This window comes from Mauremys reevesii, linkage group 2, assembly GCF_016161935.1.
Source record: "Mauremys reevesii isolate NIE-2019 linkage group 2, ASM1616193v1, whole genome shotgun sequence".
Taxonomy (NCBI): Eukaryota; Metazoa; Chordata; order Testudines; family Geoemydidae; genus Mauremys; species Mauremys reevesii.
The window spans coordinates 154,696,701-154,720,554 of record NC_052624.1 but is presented as its reverse complement, the minus strand read 5'-3'; the positions used below and the strand labels follow the sequence as shown (position 1 = coordinate 154,720,554).

The 23,854-nt window shown below is 49.8% G+C and overlaps 1 protein-coding gene across 2 annotated transcripts; it reads right to left on the bottom strand.

Annotated features, from left to right (window-relative positions):
- Positions 1-934: 934 nt before the first annotated feature.
- Positions 935-22,247, bottom strand: LOC120397671 (tumor necrosis factor receptor superfamily member 10A-like). Of its 2 annotated transcripts, none has more exons than XM_039523921.1 (10): positions 22,229-22,247; positions 12,089-12,227; positions 9,534-9,665; positions 8,097-8,211; positions 7,799-7,887; positions 7,472-7,576; positions 6,735-6,766; positions 5,410-5,619; positions 4,178-4,247; positions 935-3,425 (listed from the first exon to the last, which is right to left on the bottom strand). In XM_039523921.1, exons 2-10 carry the CDS (start codon positions 12,144-12,146, stop codon positions 3,136-3,138), a joined length of 1,101 nt encoding a protein of 366 aa, XP_039379855.1. In that variant the 5' UTR covers positions 12,147-12,227; positions 22,229-22,247; the 3' UTR covers positions 935-3,135. The 2 variants fall into 2 exon arrangements, with proteins under 2 accessions (XP_039379855.1, XP_039379854.1); XM_039523920.1 differs by lacking the exon at positions 22,229-22,247 and adding an exon at positions 21,898-22,130 and having other exon boundaries at positions 936-3,425.
- Between the last annotated feature and the right edge of the window lie 1,607 nt (positions 22,248-23,854).

The window sequence follows — 23,854 nt, the reverse complement described above, 5'->3', positions numbered from 1 at the left end:
ACAGGCAAAGTTCCCATTGAAGTCAGCAGGAGTTTTGCTAGAGGCCTGCATAATATTTAGCAGGCACCATCCACAGAGGCACAGAGCAGTTGATTTGCCATCAGCTGAATCCAAATCAGACATAAAACTCCATGTTAAGGAGCCAGCATCTAGTCTGGTGCGCTCTCCAATTGAGTGTGGTGCCTCAGGGCCGGGAGTCAGGGAACCAAGGCAAAGGGAGAAAACGTGTGCGCTTTGGCAGGGTCATCTCTTTTGGAAAGGGGGCATTGGCAACCTGGTCTGGCCCTGCCTAGCAGGTGTTAAAGGAAGAGCTGTCCCACACAGCAGCTTTGGAGGATGCTAGTTTCATATACAGGTGTCTTGAGGGATCATATTTTTACACCTAGGTGGGGTTACTCTGCTCCCGACCAGAGGGCAGGGACAGTGGCAGAACAGTGTGCATTTTACACTTACTACCCCATCTGGAGCAGAGGGTCAGTTCCACTGTTATAAGTCATGGTCACCTCCACAAGGCTGGGCTACAGCTAAGCAATAACTGACAAGGGAGGTGGTGAGGAATTGGGGTCTGATCCAACAGCCATGCCTTCAGAGGGAAACTTTCCATTGGTTTCCCTGCTTGTTGGATCAGGTCATTAGCTTTAATGGTGCTGGTGACAGCTAAAATGGAGTCAGGGAGCTCCGAGGGCAGCAATCCTGTTTATGCGCTTTGGCAGCGTGGTTTAACAACCGAGACCTAGGAGGTGGGCAAGGGCAGGATGGGGCTGCCTATTCTCTCTGTACAAAGGGTCAGTTATTCCTTTACTGGTCCCCTTCTCTGGGAGGGGCACTTAACTGCTGAGAGGTGGAAGCAGATGTGCACATCAAGTGGGCAGAAGATAAGATCCACTTCAGCATCTGCTCAAGGCAGTGCTTTGTGCACAGGAAAAAATAGTCAACCTTATGCCCGATGGCATGCTAGCCTTAGGAGCCAGCCTCTCCCTCTGCAATGATGGGGAAGTTGGTGGGGGGGTACAGAACCCAGATATCAACCTCTGGTTGTGTCTCATTTGAGACATGCCAACCTTTCCTTGAAAGCCAGACCCGTGTTAAGCTCCCTAGGGTGCAGTTTCTCTTCAACCTGGCTTAGTGAAGATGCAGCGATTTATAAGAGCATCAGTGCTAGCTTTGATGCTACATAAACCTATCAAGGAGGCCCCACTCCCACCTCCAGAAAGCTTATTACAGTGAATGACTGCTTCTGCCAGGCAAATGTTGGTTTTGACACAAAACAAGATGGGTTTGGGGCAAGTGCCACTGAAGGTCTGATTCTCCTTTGCCAGGCACCTGCTGTAATTTACAGCTGTGCCACATAGGTGTCAAATGTCCTTGGTTAGTGGAGAGAGGAGAGATGCAGATACCCAGGAGCAAGAGTTTGCTATGCTGTGTTTACTGCCATGAAGGGGAAAACCAGTGTGGGAGGATCATAACATAAGCCACAATGAACTGTGTGAACCAGATGATGTAAACGTGTGAGCTCAGTAGATACACACCAGCTCGATCTCCATTGAAACCCAGACCACTAAGTCAACATTGTGGCTGGAGGCTGCAGGCGGGAGGAAGAATGAGACATTTTAGCGTATAAAAAGTTTATTCTTCCTTCATACAAGTCATGTATAAAAACTGGAAATATTTTAAAAAAACTGGCTGGGCTAGAGCTCTGTATAAACAACTATCACACTGGAAAAAAAGTCCTATTTTTATATTACCTTTTAAGTTAATATTTACACTTAAAATTCCTAATAAATACATAAATATGGCATCTACTCTTACTTCTTCTTTTAAGCACAGCTTTAAAATCCAGGGAGGGATTGTGTCAGGGAAGGGGAGGGTACTTTTGACATTCAAGCATGAGTAGCCTCCATCTTTTCCATGGGATGCTGGAGGTGAAGTGACTGCTGTCCAATCTGCATGCTGAGCAGAGGCCCACTAACAAGGGCTGGTGTGGTGAGACCAGCCTGCAGGCGCCAATCTGGCTTGTTGGAGGGCTGGATGGTTGCCCCTTGCAGATAGGTCAGGTTCAGCCAGCTCAGTAACTGCAGGTAATTCCAACAGCCAATAAAATTGTCCCTGAACGATGTATAAAAGATACTAGGACTGGTGTCCGGACAGTGCATCCCTATGCATCTGATAGGGGAGGAACACATGTTTAACTTCACAGCCCCTTGTGAGGTAGGGCAGGGCTATTTTCCCCATTGCTCAGAAGGGGAATGGAGGCACAGAGGACCCACCCAAGGTCCCACATGAAGTCTAGCGGAGCAAGGATGTGAACCCAGGTCTCCCGAGTCCCATGTAGTGCTCTAACCACTGAGCCATTATTCCTCTCTGCTGGGATTTGGCGTCTTCTAAAAAGACAACAATCCCCCGCATCACAGTTTCAGTACCAATAGGGTAGACAGTTATCTGCCCCTCACTCCAGTAAAGTCCTCAGGTTTTAGGTACTAGATGGTCTAACCCTACAACAAATAAAACAGGTAGCTACAGCTAAAATGTACAGCAGGTAACAAGTGACCCAGGAACCAATTAAAACCTGCCTATCATAGATGGAGGTAGAGGCTCTGGCCAGCTGGCTGAGGCTTGTCAAGTTTTCTAGAAGGCTAAAGCATCCAGCAGCAGCAGGAGGTATAACATTTAGTCAGAGCTTTCGGAGGTGGCCCTGAACGACAAACATGCCAGCTTTGCCAGTTGCAGTTCCCGCCAGCTGCCAACAGCCAAGTCCCTGCAGCCGGAAAGAGCCAGGCGATGCCAATACCCACCAGGGTAAGATTCCAGTGGTGCTCCACAATAACATATTAGCAGAGTCATTGCAACAGAGAGTGTTACAAGGAAATCCCAGCCTGGATGTCTGACAGTAACTTAGATTCAGTCATTCAGAGGAAGAACCTGTTTGTTCAACAGCTTTTGCAACATCACTCTTCCTAGAGGGCTTGCAAGGCTCTTGTCTCTAGAAGACAACCAACTCCCCCAGCCCAGCTGGTATCTATCAAGGATGCCTTACTCAGGAGCAGCCCAGGGGATCTTTGGGCAGAGGGTATCCAGGATTTCAGAGGCATTTATGGTTCTGGCTTGGAGAGAAGCGAGGCAATCCCACCCTGTTCCTCAGTTTAATTCTTCTTCCTCATAAAGGCCACGAAGCTTGGAGCAGATAATGTCTGCAATGCCCCTGAGATCAATCTTATCTAGTGTCTCCAGTAGCTGGTTGACAGAAGCCCCTACTCCTGCTTTGTTCAGCCAGGTGCATAACATCTGGTAATGCGGCTCCTGTGAGTACTTGTCACTCCTCTCCGCGATCTCAATCTCGTTTTCTGTGAGGAGGAGGGCTCTCCCAAACCGCCTCCAGTCCTTGAAGGGCACTTCTTGAGTGAAGGTGTCGAAGGAGCACCGCAAAGCTGGGGGAGAGCCAAGGCACAAGCACCCAATGAGAACAGGGTAGATAGGGACACTGAAAACATATTATGCTCTAGCAACCCAGCCATCTGTTCTGGTAGCTTCCACATCCCATCATGCCATACTAGGCCACCTTCTCTTATATTCTCATCAGACTGGATGCAACTCCACCCATACTCACTGTGCAATATTCTTCCCTGGCCTATTCCCCATGTGGCCGTGAAGATCACTGGGACACAGATTTTGGACCCCAGACTGTCATATAGCTTGAGGATAACTGTCAGGAACACACAGGAGAAGGATGATCCCCACTAAGGTTCCCTTTCTCCTCAAGGGATTCTGTGTCTGCCAGGCTGAGGGGACTTGTATCCAGAGCTAGCGGAGGTTGTGTCAGTCTCCCCCCAAGAAATGGCTTCCCTTCATGTGAGAAAGTTCATAGAAGACTTGTCTCCTCCCAAATTTTTTGGTCACAAAAACTTGGGAGTTCCCATTTCTATTCTCTTTCCTCCCTTCCCTGTTTCTATGCAAAGAAGGGGGAGAAATCAAACCGAAACCCAAAATGAAAGTTTGTTTAGATCCATTTCAGCTAAAAATATTAAGTGAGAAAAAAATTTAGCACAAAAGCTTTTTGAAGCATTTTGACCAGCCCTGTTTTTAGCTGCACGGTGACACTCAGAAGGCACCCATTAAGGCTACAACACATCCCATGGAGGCCCAAAGCACTATAATAGACCACCCCAAACAAAACACTTACTCTCGATTGGGTCCTTTCCTCTCCCTGGAACCAGTTTCCTCCTGCTCACCATTTGAGATGCTGGGTTTCTCTGCAACACATGGGAAGATGACAACACACCTCCATTACCATAAGCAACAGGCTGACAGATGGAAAGATGCCGATGGGGCAGGTCTGAGCACAACTGTGTGAGCCTCTGGGCACAGCTGCTCATGATTGCCAGAATCACCTCCATCCCATGGTTACTGGGCTGGATTCTCAGACTGAAGCCCTCAGCAGCCTGTAATCTAATGCACACTGATGTTACCAGCTACCAGTAAGCACCAGCAAAAAGGGGACTCTTCTGCATGGCTCAGCATCAGCCAGGGGAGAAGAGGAGATTTTATGCCAAGTAGTCTGCCCTTCCTATGAGACTCTTCAGTTAAAACTACTGTACTAGGATCATCTGAACCTTCTTAGCAGTGATATGCTGGACCCCCAATTTGGGGCATGGGGAACAGCCCTGCCACTCCACAAGAGGAGGTAAAGAGCCATTACCCTGCTCATGACCCATGATATCTGTGCAGAGCATTCAGCACCCCAGGGTTACAAGCAGGGCCGGCTCCAGACCCCAGCGCGCGCGCTTGGGGCGGCGTTTTGCCAGCAGGGCAGCAGGCGGCTCCGGGGGACCACCCGCAGACGTGCCTGCGGAGGGTCCGCTGCTGCCGCGGCTCTGGTGGACCTCTGCTCCACCAGAGCCGCGGGACCAGTGGACCCTCCACAGGCACGTCTGCAAGAGGTCCCCCGGAGCCGCGGGACCGGCGTGCTTGGGGCGGCCAAATTCCTAGAGCTGCCCCTGGTTACAAGCCTTCTGCTCAGCCGGGATATTGTTATGTGCTGCAGGCAGCAGACCCTGCAAATCTTCACTTCTTCCACATGCCATAAGAGACCAGGCAGGCCTGGGTGGGAGATCCTGCATTGCTAACCCTCATCACTCCTTCCCTGGCCAGGAGCACTAGATCAGCCAGTCCCACAGGGCAGGGACATGGCTTGGAGATCAAAAATCACTTGATCCGTAGACTCATGCTAGGGCATTCTGGCAACAAGCACCTAGTCCCCATAGTGGCAAAGACTGAACTCGTGATCTTAAGCTCTCAAGAAGCTGCTTGGTTAGAAGAGAAATTTGCACCAGGTCAGATGTTAAAAAGGGACTGAGATCGACCCGATTAAGTCTTAGATCTAGTACATGCAGTAAGGGCACATCAGTAAGTTACCTCCTGCTTGAGGGCACTGTCTGCTGCAGATAGAGCCGTAGTCTCACATTGGCTATTCTTCCTTACTGCTTCTTTAGGGTCTGACACAGCCAGCAACCCATGCTGGGATTCCTGATCCAACTGCTCATTCCGCCTGTTGTCCTGAGTTGCCAGCCTCCCTCGAGTGCAGCTCCTCAGTGGTGACAGGATACGCGCCTTTGTTAAGGAAAACTAAGACAAAAACAACTCTTTAAAACCAGCAGTACCACATCTGCAGGTATCAAATTCCAAAGGATCAGGATTGTAGAGAGGCTACTTCAGAAGAAGCAGATTTCAGAAGGTACCATGAAAGTTAGAGATGGACCCCAACCCCCTAAATCTGGGCTCTGAGCACCCAAGTTTGGTGGAGGGTTGGAATGCGGTCCCAGAGCCTAACTATGAAATACTGGCTAACCTGAATCTCTAATCTGGAAGTGGGGTCCCCAACCGCTCTGCATTTCTGCTAGGAAGGGGTAGAATCTAAACTCTCCTCAGAGAATAAACCAGACTGTTCATCTGTGACGGATTTACAGCTGGAAGAGGCCTGTTTTCTAATCTGGGTGCAGCCAAATTCTCAGAAGACCAACTTGCAGGAGCTCAATACTTTCAGATACATACCCCAGGCCTCACACTCCCCCCTCCAGGCATCCTCCCCAGCTAACCTAACCCCTAATCATCTCACTACCACATCTCCACTCAAGACACAAGAACAAGAGTGCTATGGGAGAGACACCCCCCCCTCACAATGATGGGCATGCAAAGCAAACAGCCTGCTGTGTTTGTGCCTGGGATGGCGGGTTCCAGGGAAGAAGGGGATGGGATGATGATGTTTCACCACCATCATGCAAACAAGATATCAGCTTCTGTGCAGCTGTCAGCTACCTCACAGACGCCAAGCTGAAGTGGGGGGGGGGGGAAGAAGGAGGGGGAGAACAAAACAAAAAAAAACAGACAACTTCCTGGCCAGAGATTGCTTTGGAGTCACACAACTGTGCCAGTCCCTGCACTGCCACAGTCCCCAGCCCCGTAACTACAAGAGCACCTGGCCCAATGCCCCTCCCTTTCCAACAGTGAAGGAAAAGGAGCCGCTGCCCACCACATGCTCTTGGATGCCCTGTGGTAGCAGCTTCCTTACTTGGACCTATGCAGATCCCCTGGGAACCTAACAGGCTCACACTTTCTGGTTACAGGCAGATCTTTGAAAGCCCAGCGGGGGGAGGAAAGGACTAAAATCGGAGTAAAAAAGAAAATCAGACTGATTAAACCCACGCTGCCCAGACTGCACAGCTGACCAAAGTGATGCTCACCTTGAAGCTGGCTGACATCTTTCTTGAATCACCTGGAAAGAGAAAGAGGAGCAGGAAAAGATTAGCAGCTTTCGCCCTTCCCCCTGAGCCTCCCGTCTTTTCCTTGCACAGGCTCCTTGTGCAGAAGGAGGGGGAAAGAGGGAAGTGGCTTGCAGCCAAGCCTGAACTGAATCATTCCCTCCCCACAGTCAAGCCATTTGAGTTCTGTTTGGCTGCTACAACACAACCACCAGACCCACAACTGGCTAAACCACCTTCCCCATTACACTAGGGGCAGTGGTTCTCAACCTGTTTACCATTGTGGGCTGCATATGAAGCTCTTGGTGTGTTATGTCACACACACACACACCCTGAGGATGTCATGCGGGCCACAGCTGTGTGTGGATTAGACTACAAGTGTCCTGCAGGTTGAGAACAAAGGACCAGGCTAGAGCCTGGCCTCACCACAGTTAAGGTTGAAAAACCCTTTCAGTTCAAAACTGATAATTCTTCCCTCAAAGTGCTCTAAGATCCACACACACCATCAGATAGTTCTGAAAACTGACGTGGCAACAGAAGGGAACCCACAAACTCTATCCCTTCCCAAGATACAGGCCCCCCAAAACGCTGATGTGTTCTAAACAACAAAAAAACCACACACACACTTTGCAGTGAGTCACTTCTCACTGCCTGGATTCAAGGTACAACACCCACTCCCCCCCATGTCATATGACCCTCGCCCCATGAGCATCTCTTACCTCCAGAAGATGAGTTGCGACTGTACCAGCACCACAAGACTGCAAGCAAGATCAAGACGACGACTAGCGCTACAATCCCAACTGCCGTCCAGCCTGCAATGCCGCCTGAAGGAGAAGAAATGGGGCCTGAGAAAGCACTCATGAAAAACCAGCCAGATTCTCCTCTCAGCCAGCAATTCCAGTAGAGTCGCTTCTTATTCACAGCAGCAAGTGAAAAGAATCAAGCCCAGGGAGTCTGAACACCCACCTTTCTCCTTCAAGTACAGGACCGAGTTAAACATGATCTCCCCCTCAATGCCCACTCCCCCAATAACCCTCTGCCCTTACCTGCCGCAGGAGGCGGGCCTGTGGGATGTTCACATTGGATGTCACTTTGTGGCATGCAGGAACTGACCTGCACATCTCCTTCAGGACACCTGGGAAACAGATGAGAATGGATCAGAATGAGGGAGGCCAGCCAGCTAGGGGAAGCCCCACAATTCCCCACAATGGGGACAACAGCAAGCCTACAGAGCAGAGTCATCAGATGCTTCTGCTTCAGCGTGGATGACCCACCCACCTCCCACAGCCTGGGTCAGGCATTTCCCCTGTTTCCTCCCCAACCCAGCACAGCAGCAGCTCTGACCTGAGTCTACACCTCCGGCATATTTCACAGGGATAGTCTGGAGAGCAGAAGGTACCGTTCTTGCAAGCACACTGCGTGTTCTTACTGCTGTTGCACCTACTCAGCTGCACCTCATCTGGAGAGCATAGGAAAGAGAACTCTGTTAGAGCATCACCTCGCCCAAGCCCACGTTGCCAAGGAAATGCATCCAACATCGGTGTAATGAGCAAGAAGGGATTTTCTTTCATTAATGGGTCTGATGAGGTAAAGGCTGTTACCTCTGTTTGGACTGAGGGGCTCAGTTTCTTCTTGATAGGACTAGAGATCCTGCCTGCTCCACACAGACACGATCCTGAGTCACTTTTCCTTAGCATAGCAATTTACCCAGAATTCTTTGCCAAAGTCTCCTCCCTCAGCCACTCCTGTAGGAGGCACTGATTGATTGCATCCCTACACCCAAGAGCGGACAGCTGTTCTCATGCTTGTTAATAAGGTAGGCAAAATTCATGTTTCTCTCCCTCCCCCGCAAATATAATTTTGCCAGATATCAATGTTGATTTTTAAGCATTTTCTATCTGAATTATTACAGCTGTGGGAAATCATTGGGGAGGAAGGTCAGACAATTAAATGACAGTGAGATTCTGTAACTGCTAAAAAAGTTGTCAACATCCCATGTCAAAATATACAAAAGTAAATATCCTTAAACCAAACTCTAGTAAGTTCTCCAGTAGCATTTTTGCTTACTTTGCCCATCTATAAATTGCAGACATCAGTGGAAGTTTGTGTCAGGGTGTACCTACATGAAATTGACATTTACCAATAAGAGTTTAATCCTTCCAGCCTACTTGTAAAGCATACATTGCATCTCCACCCACAGCAGCTGGTCCACATGGAAGGTAACAGCCTACAGCTGCTGCCAGATGATAGTTAGTACTACATTAACTCAAGTAGCAAAGGTCTGTGCTGCAGACTCAAGGTCTTCACAAGCCTTGACAATTGCCTACAGTTTGTTATATTTTATATAGATAATGGGATATATTCAGCCCTGGCATATGCAGGTACAATGGAGTTGATGATGATGCACCTGCTTATGCCTGCTCTGCTGTCCAAAAGCCAAACACCAAGCCTAATAATAGACCAGCAGGAGGCACTGTGCATGGGGCTCATGCATCTGCCCATCACTCAGTAACTTTTAGCCTCTCTAGTGCAAGATGCTCTCAGCCAAGCTCATTTATCACAGAGTAAGCCACTTATTTGTAATGTAGTGACAGCAAACAGCCCCAGTCATTGACCAGCAGATTATCGTGCTAGGCTCTGTACGACCAGAACCAACCACCTATCCCACAGAGTTTACAATCCCTCCATGGTTTGGCTCAAACTAGCATGGTGAACAGAGCGCAGTGGAAAAACTGCGCTCTGGAGGAGCGGAGGACCTCAGCATCTATTTCTCCTCAGTACCTTTTCTGCAGACACGACAAGTCAGGCACTTGGGAAGCGCATTGGGGTACTCTGTGAATTCAGCTCCTTCTTCACACCGAGAGCACTTCCCGCTAGTGTTCGAGATAACACAGTGCTTTTCAACATGGAAACCTGCAGGAAAGAGGAGGAGGAGATATGTGAAGAGAGAGACAGATAGATATAGGACAAAGAGTACACAGGTGGCATTTCCATGAATAAAGGGCTAGACCCTGCATTCAATGAAATCAAAAGGTGGCAAACTCAGAACTGATAAAAGGAAACACTTCCCACATAACGTGTAATTAGACTGTGGAACTCTCTGACTCAGGAAGTTAAGGCCAAGAACTTAGCAAGGTTCAAAAACAGATTTACATGGATATCCTAATAAATAATTAAGATAACCTAGAATTAGAACGATGTTGGAAGTGATATTAAATCTCCTGCTTCAGGGCTTAAGCCAATCTCTAACTCCTGAAGACCAGGAGGAGACTATGTTGGAGGCAGATCATCACATGTTTACCTCCTGCAGGGGTATAATCAGGAGTGTCTTGAGACCATTGTATTTAATGTTCTGAGTTGTCTGTACATCTGAGACAGCTCCCAAAAGCAGGAACCATTTCAAAGATTATGTTGAGGTGAATCAGACTATGTGGGCCCTTGGACTAGCCCTCAATGTCAATAGATGTTCTAGATATGTGCATCTGGCTTGCTGGGCCTACAGACTCTGGAACAAAAGGGAAAGGGGTGGGGAATTCATGCAAAATCTCAGAGCAGGTTGTGCAGCTAGCCAGGGCAGGGATAGCTCAGTGGTTTGAGCATTGGCCTGCTAAACCCAGGGTTGTGAGTTCAATCCTTGAGGAGGTCACTTAGGGATCTGGGGCAAAAATTGGTCCTGCTAGTGAAGGCAGGGGACTGGACTCTATGACCTTTCGAGGTCCCTTCCAGTTCTAGGAGATTGGTATATCTCCAATTATTACCTTTTTAGCCATATGAGGCTGCTAGGGTGACCAGATGTCCTGATTTTAATCAGGATTATCCCACTATTAGGGGCTGGGTCTTCTATAGGACCCTCTTCCCACCCCCACTCATAAGCCTATTCTGCCAGCCTAATTATAATTTTGACAAATATCAGTGCTTATTTAAATTTTCACAGCTGTGGGAAGTTATGGGTGGTCAGGCAGTAATCCTTTAGTGACAGACGTTGAGATTCAAAACATTAAATATTTGTAACTGTTAAACAAATGGTCAACATTGCATGTCAAAACATACAATGTAAATATCCTGAAATCCAAACTGTATGGTCCCAAACAGCATTTTTCTTACTTTTTTCCCCCCTATTTGTGATTTTCAATCAGTGGTATTTTTTGTCTGGGAGTATATGGGGGGAAAAAACCCACAACAACATTTACCTGTGTTTTTTTTTAAAACAGATATAGATTTTATATATCTAATCCTTCCAAGCCTACACATGACCACCCACCCACCCACACCCCCTGGGGAAGAGGGCAGTGACCTGTTCGCAGGAGGCTGGCAGACAAAGCAGGAGTTTGGGATATAAGGAGCCAGTTTGACCTGACAGAGGGACCTTCATTTTGACTCAAATAGACAGGACCTTTTGTACCATGGAAGGGGCAGAACTGCCAGAGTCTCCATAAGACTGAGGGGATGGGAGGAGAGGGTGTTACTGGGAAAGCATTTAGATCCTTTTATATGTTCTCCAAGAGCCTTTTTATCATTAACTAAACATACTCTGCTTTAGAAGAGCTGCTCCGTCATAACAATCACCACCACTCATAGCCCTTGGAGAGAAACCAAGGTGCAGGGGCTGGACATTCATCAGACCTACCAGGATAAAAGCAAGGGGCCTGGAAGCCTAAGCCCCTAGTCAGGAAGGAGAGGAGCGTGGATCTCTGCTCACAGAGAGGTGATGGTTAGAGGTCTGGGACCCAAGAGGCATTCCTAGAGCAGACCATGGAGTGGGGGCAAAGGGGCAGCCACCCTAGAACTGACATGGGGATCTTGCATCTTGTGCAGCATCTGGAGATACCGTTGTTGGAGACAGGATTCTGTACTAGAGGGACGCTGGGGTGGTCCAGTCTAGTAATTCCTATGGAAGAGTGAGCACCAGTGAAGGAATGAGATGGAAATTGCTACCCACTCTCAGGCTGCTGGTAACCCCACTGCTCTGGTATCCTGGGGCGGTGGGGGTGGACATGGACACAGAGACCCAGGGGCACATGCACCAGGCACAGCTGGAGCAGGCAGCATTATTGCAATGGAAACTCACACCCTCATGTACACCTAGGACGGGGCAGTAGGTGGAGAGTGTGATGCCCCCTACAGGATGGTGAAGGAGGAGAGGGAAAGAGCCGGAGAGCAATGTCACCCCTTGTGCCCCCAGGATGAGGACAGAGCAGGGCTCGATAGCAAAGGCCCAGGACACAGCAGGCAGCTGCAGGACAGCTGAGTTTCCTAGTTATCCCCAGAGCAGGGACAGTGCAGGCAGGTGGGCAGAAGAGAGGGGAGCAGACGAGGCAGCTCTGGGAGCATTGTACCTGCAGGACACTTTCTGCAAAGATGATCTTCGTGCTCGTAGAACTCTAAGTCTTCCATGCTGTGACTCAAAGCTACAGGGATCAACTGGGGCCCCTCTGGATCCTGGGCCAGCGAGACACTTGCTGACTTGGTTTCATGCTAAAAATAGATTTAAAGACAGAGGGTCAGTTGAGTTTGGGTAGCTGATTTGCTGAAGCAACAGCATCTGGCTGAAGATGGGAAGGCTGGGAAGCATGGGGATTAGGGGGCAGGGGGGACAGCTGCGTGGTGATCCAGACTGGGAGATACTCAAAGGAAAAAAAAGAAAAGAAAAATGTGGACAAAGGACTGGGAGTAAGGACACCTGGGTTCTAGTCCCAGCTCTGCCACTGGGTGGCCTTGGGCACTTCATTCCCCTCTCTATGCTCATATCTCCTCAGGGAACAAAGGTCCTCAACCCCCTGGAGAGGTTAATAAAGGTTTACTGGGGATCCCCCGGATGTAAGGGCCTACAGAAGGGTGCAGGATTATCAAGATTTCTCTGTAATGGTCCTATCCCACGCGTGTCTGGTGCTTGGGAATGAACTGTCAATTGTGGTGGGATTGAGGTGGAGGAGGAGGAAGGGGAGCATACGCAAAAGCAGCATTGCCTTGCCTCCCCCCACCCCCAATGATACTTAAAGTTTGCCAGCTATGCCGCAAGAAAAACACCGACAGCCTGCTCAGAGTAGGGTAACCAGATGTCCATGGCCCTGTAGAGTTGGTAGGGCAACTCCCGTCTGTGTCTGCGATAGCTCCTTACTATAATGTTCCATTCTGTGCATCTGATGAAGTGGGCTGTAGCCCACGAAAGCTTATGCTCAAATAAATTTTTGAATCTCTAAAGTGCCACAAGTACTCCTGTTCTTTTTGCTGATTTTATAGGGACAGTCCTGATTGTGGGGTCTTTTTCTTGTATAGGCTCCTATTACCACCCCAATCCTGATTTTTCACATTTGCTGTCTGGTCACCCTAGCTCAGAGTGACTCAAACTTCAGCCTCACAGTTTGCAAGGCCAGAGCTCTCAGTGAACAGCCTTGAATATGAGGTAACCTTGTGTTATTCCCCCTATATCTGCTCTAGTCATTACTCATTCACATGAGGATGTTCCATCAGACCTCACCACCTCACCTTCTAGAGATCATATTAGAGTCATTGTGTGGACACCCCCTGGATTTATCTTGGGCCAAAATACCAGCTCCATGTCACAATGCAGCCAGCCCCTCTGCAGGACAACATTGCTGCACCTTTCACCTGAGCATCTTTACAGAGGCAGGCACCGTTATCTACCCCCACAAGTACATATGGGGGGAACCAAGGCACAGAGAAGTTGCTCTATTGCTGAAGGTCACAGGTTAGTCATAGAATCTGGCTTTCCCCAACTTCCAGCCCTAAGCTTCCTGGGCAAGCCAGATGGCCCAACAAATCCAGGGAAAGCACCCTTGCTGTGGGAAGACAGAATCCAAGAGGCTCCCAGAAGTTACAGGGACTCATCTTCTCTCAGCACACGCCACAAGAAAAGCCTTTTGTAAGGGGAGGGGGGGGGGGTCTCCTCTGGGTGGCCCTTTTACCTGTTTCCATAACAGACCCCTAGTCTCTGCCACTCCCCCCCCCCCCCCATCTGCTTCTCCTCACTAGTTCCCACTGGGGCCCAAAAATATATATATAATTTTTCACCGCGGCCCGAACTCCCTCTCGGAAGCCCTGGTTCCCACTTTTAGTCACACCTGGACAAAACTATCAGATTGCAATCTTCCTCAAACTCCCATACACACTCCTTACCAGGGAGGGAGGGAGAAAGGGAAGGGGCAAGAGATGGAGAAACAGACAATGGGATGTAGTGTCTCTACCCGCTACGAATCAGCCTGGTGCAACTGCAGAAGCAAGTACGGGGTGAAGGAGGACGTGGTCATTCCCAAACAGGACAAGCTGGGGGAGCGTACAGAGAAGACCTTAGATTCTCCTGCTGGGGGCACAGCTCCGATATCTCCACCTCCCCCACACCCTACACTAAATTTATGAAGGGAACAATGGAGAAAATCCCAGCAGCGCTTTCTGCATTCCACAGGCCTTCATCATCCCTCCACCAAATTAAGCTTCCACTCCCTTCCTCTCTTTTTTTTTTTGGTTATAAAAAAAAAGAGACCATTTTTCCTCCCACCTCAGTCTCTGGCACCACCTGTGCTAGTCCTTCCTCATTCATCCCAATCTTTCTAGGCCAGTCGGAAGCAACACAGATTTTTTTTTTTTTTAGCAGAAAGGAAAGTTTCCTGAGTGAGCCAGGAGCAGCTTTTAAAAACAAACAAAAAATCTCTGCAGGAAACAAGGTTTGAAACAATTAAAATGCACTTGACATTAAATAACCGTACAGATCTGAGCCCTGTAAACTTCTCCCAACCCTGTCAACACACACACTTTCTCCACCCAACTACTGGAGAGGGTGTGAGCTAGGAAACTGGCTGCAGCTGGTTTCACGCAATAGTGCTCCCTGAACCTAGGATGACTCAGATCCGTAAACAACATTCTTCAGGCCATCCCCCATCCCATAGAGAGTGCAAACCCTTCTGTTTGTTCTTTGCGGCATCAGGGCTACACTTTCAAGTACACATCAGCGGGGGGGGGGGGGGGGAGATCATTTTCTTCAAGCACACACAGATCTTTTGCTGGATGGACATGAGAGAAATTCACCCTTGGTTTCCCCTCCCCATCATCCCAGAGCCACAGCCATCCCCTGGTTAACAGTATGATTGGGTCAAAGCTTGAGGTAGAGCCCTGCAATAGAGGATGTTCCTTATCCTCAGTTACTCCAGTACAAATCTATCAACTCAAGGCATCACATCACAGCCACTTGCAGCAATACCACTGACATTGTAGCTGCATTCATTATCCCAACAGATCTCAAAGCACTTCAAGAACACCTCCTGATCCAGGATTGCTTCACACACTTCTGCAAGGAGAAGTGGCTGCTACTGGACGATGCAAAACAACTCGACACAGTTTAGGGCTGGAGGCAAGGATATCTCATGGCACTGAAATTGTGGGGGGTGGGATATTGGGATGGAAGTTGGCCAGAACCTCCTGAGCCATGGGATCTTGATGCTCATGCAGTGAGGACATGCATGAAGAGCCCCAACCCCTAAAAAAAACAAATTGTTCACCCTACAGAATTCCCAGCCTCTGGAGAGGGACAGAGCCAGAGAGTCTCCCACATGGCTGCCTGCTAGTAAGGAGTGGGTGAGGGGAAGTGTCTCTATACAGCTAGGGAGGTTACAACCCCATGCACACAGGTATATAGATGCAACTAGGGGAGCATGCACCAGCTTGAGTTACTGAACCCACCAGGAGCTCCCTGCACTCTTCCATTCCTCCCACAAGCTCCCTGGGTGCCACCCACCCCCTCCAATGCAAGGACTCTGCAACTCCCCTCACTGGGGGTTCCTGTGTGCCCCCCATTCCACGTGCTGTGTACATGCCATTCCCCACACAGCCATTCCCCTCCACACACCCACATCACTTTTCCCTATGCCAAGAGCTCTGTGCACCCCCACACCATGGTTCCCCAGTCCCCCGTCCCCTCCCCAACCAGGGGTTCTATATAGCCCCATACAAGGGTCCCTGTTCTCCCCTTCTGCCAGGGGCTGTGTGCACATCCCCATACCTCCCCTTATTTGTCTGGGAGATTGTAACCTGTTGACACCCTCAATGACTCTATTGGAAGGAGGAGCGGGGGTGTTATGCAGGAAGGGGTTAATAGGGCCATTTGTTTGATTTAGACCTGGGGTTCTCATACTTCATTGCACCACAACCCCCTTCTGACAACAAAAATGACATGACTCCCAAAGCGAGGACTGAAGCCTGAGCCCACCCGAACCCCACTGTCCTGGGCAGGGCTTCAGCCCCAGACATGGGGCCTATAACTTGAGCCCTGCTGCCCAGGACTGAATCCCTCAGGATTCAGCCCCAGGCCCCGAGCAAGCCAGCCTTCATGACTCCATTAAAACGGGGTCCCGACCCACAATTTGAGAACCGCCAATCTAGACAATTGCAGAGGTGCTTAAAATTACGGCTGCACTAGTCGGATGGAAAGGGCTCAATGTGTATCCCCCATTTTCCTCCTTTGAGTTTTCTGACTTCCCCCCTGCAAAATTAATAGGATTCTGGTCCTTGATACTGAAAACATCCCTGGAAATTTTGGAATTGCGGCATTCCAGAGAGTGAGTGTGATAGATACAAATAGACAAACAGACGGGCCATCAAGTTGAACACAAGGCCTTTACAACTTCACCAACAATCCACATGTCCACTCGAATTACCTACAAGTAATGAAGTTCGCTTTCACCTCTCCATAATAAAGCCTGTCTAACCTGCAATTACAACCAGGTTACAGTCACTATCAACCCCAACTCTAACGAACAGCTTCACCTGTAGCTTAGGCAGGTCTCAAAACACAAGACTTGAAACTCTCCAAGCAGGGGAGCAAATAGAAGCGCACCAGAATGTTCTTAACATGAGATAATGTTATCAACAGACGCCCGACAGCAGCACCTTACATCAGCCACCCCAAGACAGCTCCCGGGCTATTCCCTTCGAAAGGATAAAATCTAAACTGTAAAGCCCTGGGCGATCCTCAGAGGGCACATTTTACATTAAGCCTCAGCCCCCTGTGGTTGGGACATATCCCCTGTTTAGAAGCTTGGAAACGGCCACAAAAGATTAAGAGACTTGCCCGAGATCACATAAGGTGTGTTTATATTGCATAGCAAACCCGAGCTCATGGACTCAGTGTTTCTAAGTCTATGCCTGAGCATCTGCACTGTAAACCTGGGTTTACCATTGCTAGACCCAGGTCTGACAGCCATACTAATGGACCCATACTGCACCATGCCGACCCTCTGACTTGGGTCCATGGCTTGAGTTGTGTCCACACTGCAAAATGCTAGGGCTTGGATGCAAATCACAGTGGGACTTGGGATCAGTCCCAGGCCCTCAGATGGCCTCTAGGATCTGGGTCCTGAGTGTTTGCTGACCCAAGTCTTATGGGAGGGAGCGGGGGGTGTTGAGGAAGAGGCTCAGAGCCCAGATTTACTATGTGGTAGAGACATATTCATCGTTCATCTGTGGCAGAATCTGGAATATAACCCTACTCCCAACCCGATGTTTTAAACACAAGACCTTTCTTCTTCCCTAACCCCTTCCCACCCAGCAGAGACACCAAGGACTGACTGGGTTGGTCCCTCCAGCTCAAGATTAAGACACATTGGTGGGGTGAAGGTCACATGGCTATATCCCTCATCTGCTGAGAAAACCTGCAACATCCCTAATCTCCGTTCCGCTCAAGTCAATGGGAATCCTTCCTCAGCCTTCAGACCAGGGGCGGCTCTAGAGCCCAGCGGGGCAAGCACCCGCCTGGGGCGGCCCTTTCCCAGGGGGGCGGCAGGCTGCGCTGGTGCTGCCGCCTGGTTATGCCGCCGCGAGGGCCGAGGCCGGACGGGGCGGCGGACCCGACCTGCAGCAGCGACTGCGCGGGCCGGGCCGGTGGTCATGCTCGGCTGCTGGACCCTCCAGGCACATGACACGCAGCTCAAGCCGGCCGGCGGAGGCGCGGCCGCCGCCGCGCCTCGCGAGGTCCAGCTGCAGCCATGCACCAGCGGCATCTCAGCAGTCATGCCCGCGCGGCTCCGGCGGCATGATTGCTTGGGCGCGGATTCTGGCATTGCTGCCAAATTTGCCGAACTGGCTTAGCATTTCCACCAACACGGACTTCACCCAAGCAGTATACTCAGGCCCATATCTGGGCCATCCTAGGCACAGATTTGCCAACAACAGTCCTCTACTGAGCTCATGAAGCTAAAACACAAGAGGCACATGCCATACAACTAGGGGAAGGCTTTTTGAGATGAAAACAGGAAACATAAATCAGTCACCCCTGAGGAGATGGATGTTCTTAAAATTACTCATCCTAGTAATATTAATACATAATGGTCTGCAAGGCTACCCCTCCCAGATTAGAGATATTTTTAAGAGGCAAGCCTGGATAATAGAGAGCATAATTCCCCCACCAGAAGACAGGCCTGGGCAGTTATAGTCCATCACGCAGACTGCTATTTAGTGCAGTACGAGTCCCTTATAGCATGAAATTCACCCCCCATGCACAGAGCCACAGCAAGGCCTGGGCACCACTTAAATGGTGCTGGCTGTTCACACAGGAGTGAATTTCACCAACAGCCGCCACTGATATCTCCTAATACAGTTTAGGAGAACAAAGGTGACATTAGTACAACGTTTGGTTATTTAGCAAGCCCCTCCTAAGGCCCTGCTCAAACAAGGATGGAAACAAAACATGAAACAAGATGGTTTGGACTGCCACATTGGACATCAGTGTATTTTTTGCAGCAGAGAAGGAAACTACACACATTTTAAACATAACCCAGAACCACAGTACCTGTAGTGCCCCATTTGCAATACAAGATAGTATAGATCTGTTTTTTCCCCTTAAATTGTTGTTTGTGGCCAGCATGGTTCTAGTGTCTCTCACACACACTTTTCCTCTCCTGCCAATAAAACCAAGTTTTGGAGCACCTCAAAAAAAGATATACTGGCATTAGAAAAGGTTCAGAGAAGGGCAACTAAAATGATTAGGGGTTTGGAACAGGTACCATATGAGGACAGATTAAAGAGGCTAGGACTTTTCAGCTTGGAAAAAAAGAGGAGACTAAAGAGGGATATGATAGAGGTATATAAAATCATGACTGGGGTGGAGAAAGTGAATAAAGAAAAGTTATTTACTTGTTTCCATAATAGAAGAACTAGGGGTCACCAAATGAAATTAATGGGCAGCAGGTTTAAAGCAAATAAAAGGAAGTTTTTCTTCCCACAGTGCACAGTCAACCTGTGGAACTGCTTGCCTGAGGATGTTGTGAAGGCTAGGACTATAACAGGGTTTAAAAGAGAACTAGATACATTCATAGAGGTTAAGTCCATTAATGGCTATTAGCCAGGATGGGTAAGGAATGGTGTCCCTAGCCTCCATTTGTCAGAAGTTGGAGATGGATGGCAGGAGAGAGATCACTTATGTGCTTAAAGTAGCCAGCCGAGAATCTACACCAGGCTTACAACATTCTGAAAAAAGCTTTGATGTCCACACCAGTGAAGGAAACAGTACTAACGCTATACTGCATTTTGTAAGACACTTCTAAGTTGACATAACACTTCATGACCCGTGCCCCAGAGAGATTACAGTTAAAAAAAAAAATTAAGTACGCAAAAGCATTTTAGGTACTTCACAGAAACAAATGAAGCCATGCACTCTGCCCAAAGCCCTTATGGGTGAAGACCCTGATTTGCAGACACTTGAACCACTCTAACTTGAATCCTGGGAGGAGCCCTAACCTAGTTCCCAGATGGAGCTCAAGGGATCTAGTCACATGAATAAAGTTAGCCAAGTCCAGGTCAAGTTCAGACATGACTCAGCAATTATGGGGTAACAAGAGGAAGGAAGAGGGTGATGCTAATGACATGATCAGTACGTGATGCACATCACTTCCTAACTGTTTCTTTCAGTATGTTGCTTGGGGTTTGTTTTTTTTCCCCCTCTCTAAAAAATTAGATCTGATAGCATCTCCACCAGGTTGCCCGAGGGAGTTCATACAAGTGTTTGACATACAGGGCAGGAGACAGAGGCACAGATGAGGGAGTGGGAGAAGCAACTACAGATTATAATAAAGGCTGTCAATAGCAGAACAAAGGGAAATCAACTGGGGGAGGAACATGGAAAGAAACAAGGTATGAGACTGCTGCTTTGAACACAGCGGTGGCTAGTCTGGTTTCAACCACAGCATGGACAGGCCAGAATCCAAAAAGCAATTGCACTTCCCGCAGCCAAATAGAACTACAGATCATGAGCGAAGTCCTGCCCCCACTGAAGCCAATGACAAAACTCCCATTTTTTCCAGGAGTCTCCAAGCTATAGCGCAGAGGTGAGCAAACTACAGCCTGTGGGCCACATCCGGCCCACGGGACGGTTCTGCCCTGCCTTTGAACTCCCAGCCGGAGAGGCTAGCCTCTGGCCCCTCCCTGACAGCCTCAGCTTGCCAAGCCACCAGCGCTTTCTGGCTGCGAGCTCCTGCCGGGCAGCGCAGTAGCATGGCTGCCAGTTGTGGTGCTCTGAGCAGCATGGTAAGGGGGCAAGGAGCAGGGGGGTTGGATATGGGGGAGGGGGTTCTGGGAGTCAGTCATGGGACAGGGAGAGGTTGGATGGGCACGCAATAGTCAGGGAAGGTTGGATAGGTGTGGAAGTCCCATGGTAAAGGGGCATGGGAGTCCCAGGGGTATGGATAGGGGTCAGGGCAGTCAAGGAGTAGAGGGCGGTTAGGTCCCAGGAGTGGGTTGTCTGGGGATAAGGATGGGTGGGGGGGTTGGATGGGTCAGGGGTTCTGAGGTGGGGGCAAGGGGGCCAGGCTGTTTGGGGAGGCACAGCCTTCCCTACACAGTCCTCAATACAGTTTCAGAACCCTGATGTGGCCCTCGGGCCAAAAAGTTTGCCCACCCCTCCTATAGAGCATACACCCTACCAAAATATACTAAGAAGTTCACATCCTAAGACCCACGTTCCCCAAAATTTCAAACCTTATTAGTTTAGAAAATAAAAGGAAAAAGTCCCTTGTTCCTCTGTAAGAGCAGCAGAATTGAGCCCAAAAAGTTACTAAACCCAAATGCTCTCTAAACAAACTGGTAAGTCCATCGCTAGAGGAGCGCCGCTGGCAGCAGCAGGATCCAAGCAGGAAACCTCTGCACAGGGAACCGACCCTTTAGGCAGCCAGGGCTAAAGCAAACCCGTCACCAACACTCTCCAGGTATTAGGCCAGGTCTACACGACAGACCTATATGGGTGTAACTCAGGGCCGCCCAGAGGAGGGGGGGGCAAGTGGGGCAATTTACCCCAGGCCCAGCAGGGGCCCCCACGAGAGTTTTTCGGGGGCCCTGGAGCGGGGTCCTTCACTCACTCCGGGGGCCCTGGAAAACTCTCGCGGGGCGGGCCCCCGGAGCTTCTTCACTCCCGGTCTTCGCTGGCGGGGGGTCCTTCCGCTCCGGGGCAGAAGGCCCCCCCCAGCCGCCGAATTACAGCCGAAGCGGGACCGGCCGACGGAGTGCAGCCGGGTCTTCGGCGGGGGTGTCCTTCCATTCCGGGCCCCGCCGCCGAAGTGCCCCGAAGACCCGCGGTAGGGGCTGCACTTCGGCGGCGGGTCCCGCTTCGGCGGTAATTCGGCGGAGGGGCCCCCCCGCCGCCGAAGACCCCGGAATCCTCTGGGCAGCCCTGGTGTAACTACGTCGCTCGTAAGTCCACCCCGAGCAAGGTAGGGCCTAACCCCCGGTGTCGACAGGGCTATCCCGGGAGGGGGGCTTCTCCCTTAGGGGTAGGACACTCTTCACGCACGCAGTCTTCAGCGCACAGACCTGGCCATACCGGCTTCTTGTGATCAACTCCCTTCGCCACCCCTCCGTTACACACACATAAAAACGGCTTGAAAAGTGCCCAGGTGAACGCCCAGGTGAGCCGCCTCCCTTATCCAGGCGATCCCACCCACCCCCAGCTCTGCCCCCTCCTCAGCCATAGCGAGGAAGGGAGCGCACAAGTCCGGACACGTTCCGCAGCGGAGGACAGACCTAGGGAGCTCCGACCCCGGCCCAGCCTGCACCCAGGTGAAGGGGCGCTCCGGGTCCTCCCGCCAAGGGGGCTCTGCCCCAGAGCCCCCCCTTCCCTTGGGGCACCCGGGGCCGATCGCTGGCTCACCGCGAACAGGCAGAGAAGCAGCAGCAGGCTGGCACTCATGCTGGCCAGCCCCGGGCTCATCCCGCCGGCGAGGAGCGGGACACCACCCCTAGCCCCCCGCTATCCCGGGCAGGGCTCTCCTAACTTGCGGCTCTGTGCGCCTGTATCCTCAGCACAGGGGTGCCTTGGTCTCAGAGAGCTCCTTGGCGAACGCTCCGCACGGCTCGCCAGCCAGTAAGCAAGTAGACGAAAGCTGCACTAAGCAATTTAGAGGAGGAGCCCAGAGGCGGAAGGAGGGGCGGGCGTGGGAGGATCCAGCCCCTTCGACCTGGAGCTGCAGATCTGTGCCTACCTGTCTCTCCAAACCGCGTTAGCTGCAGACACCTGGGCATGGTGCGTCATTGAACTGCACTGCAAGAAGGGAGCCCTGATCCTACAAATTCTCATGCATGTGTTACTTTACTCATGTGAGTAATGCCCCTGATTTGGAGAGAGTAACGTTTTGCATGTGCCTAGGGCCCCAGTCCTGCAGACAAGAACATAAAAATGGCCCTACTGGGTGGACCATTGGTCCATCTAGCCCAGTATCCTGTCTTCCGACAGTGGCCAATGCCAGGTGCCCCAGAGGGAATGAACAGAACAGGTCATCATCAAGGGTTACTCAAGTTCAATAAAACGACTCCCTTCAGTAAACCTACTCGTGTGCTTAAGTGACTGCAGGATGGAGGCTTTAGTTAAAAGTTTAATCTAGTTCTCTGTTCACTGCCTTAAAACAACAGCAAGAACAAAACAAGACAAATAATTTAAAAGCAATAGTTTGCATGATGTAAAGGCAGAGTTCCAAGTGAAGTCAGGAGGAAATTCCACAAGTTAAAGGATCCAATTCAGATCTCACACATATTTAATGACTGAATCCATGTGATGCCTGATTTACACCAATCTGAGGGAGTGAAGGAGCAAGCCTAAAGTTACTTACCTTATTGCTAACTCTGCAAGAGTGCAAATTAAGCCCCAAGACGTCACTGCTGATGTTATTGAAACACATGCAGCCAGGCTGAGCAAGTGCTGTGGAGGAAACCAATTTCCTGCTTTCTAATGACCAGTTTCCCATCTTCAGTGTTGCATTAAAGGGGGAAGAACATTTTGTTGTTCTTTACCTTTAATCCTGTTGTTTAGGACTCTGACTGGCAGCTGCTGGGGAGGTTGGGGTGTGGGTGTGTTGGACCTTATCCCCTGAACCCACCGAACCAAACTGAACTCCACCATATGAGGGTCATCCTATCCTCATTACTCGGCCCACTTATTTATACCTATGATTGCCTGTAATTCCTGTATGAGTGATGTACCCTCACTGCTTGCTGACTGTACCTTGATTCATCCACCTTAAACCCCCCCATTGGGGATACAGCAGACTGTATGTGTTATGCGCTATCCAATATCAAAATACTAACAACTCCCTATACTCTGTATGGTACCCCCGATGACTAATAACTGAATTTTCAGCACTCTGTATCATCTATTTTTAAACATTTTTAAATAAAATTTTAAATATGAAGGGTAAACTGAGAAGAAATGGTATTATGCTTCTTTACAAATTGCTTTTTTGTTGTTTGCCTATATCAGATTGTCTTTCTTGCCTTTTGGGCTCAGATCCTGCTAATGCTTACACACGTGCTTAACTGAACTTTAGCCCCAGGAACTAGTCATGGTAGTAAAGTTAGGTAAGTGTTTGCAGTGATCAGGCCTTATGCTGGAAATACCCACACAGGCGCTGTCTCTGATGCATTAGTAAAGCGATATGGGAATTTCCCTGTTCTCCATAAACAATCATATGAATGTCTTCATTGAGTGCCAAACACATACACTGCATTTTACAAACACATCAGAGGTGGTTTGATGGTATTAATTCCTGGCCTTGGATGATAATAAGATCAGCAAAATATGCTTACAAGAAAAAGAAACAAAGACTCAAATGACA

Excerpts from the sequence above, each read along its gene's own strand:
- LOC120397671 (XM_039523920.1), bottom strand. The coding sequence starts at position 21,957 with ATGAGCCCGGGGCTGGCCAGCATGAGTGCCAGCCTGCTGCTGCTTCTC. Across the intron at positions 12,228-21,897 it reads TGCTTCTCTGCCTGTTCGCG|CATGAAACCAAGTCAGCAAG; the intron begins GTGAGCCAGCGA and ends ATCTATTTTTAG. Across the intron at positions 8,212-9,533 it reads TTGTCGTGTCTGCAGAAAAG|ATGAGGTGCAGCTGAGTAGG; the intron begins GTACTGAGGAGA and ends TATGCTCTCCAG.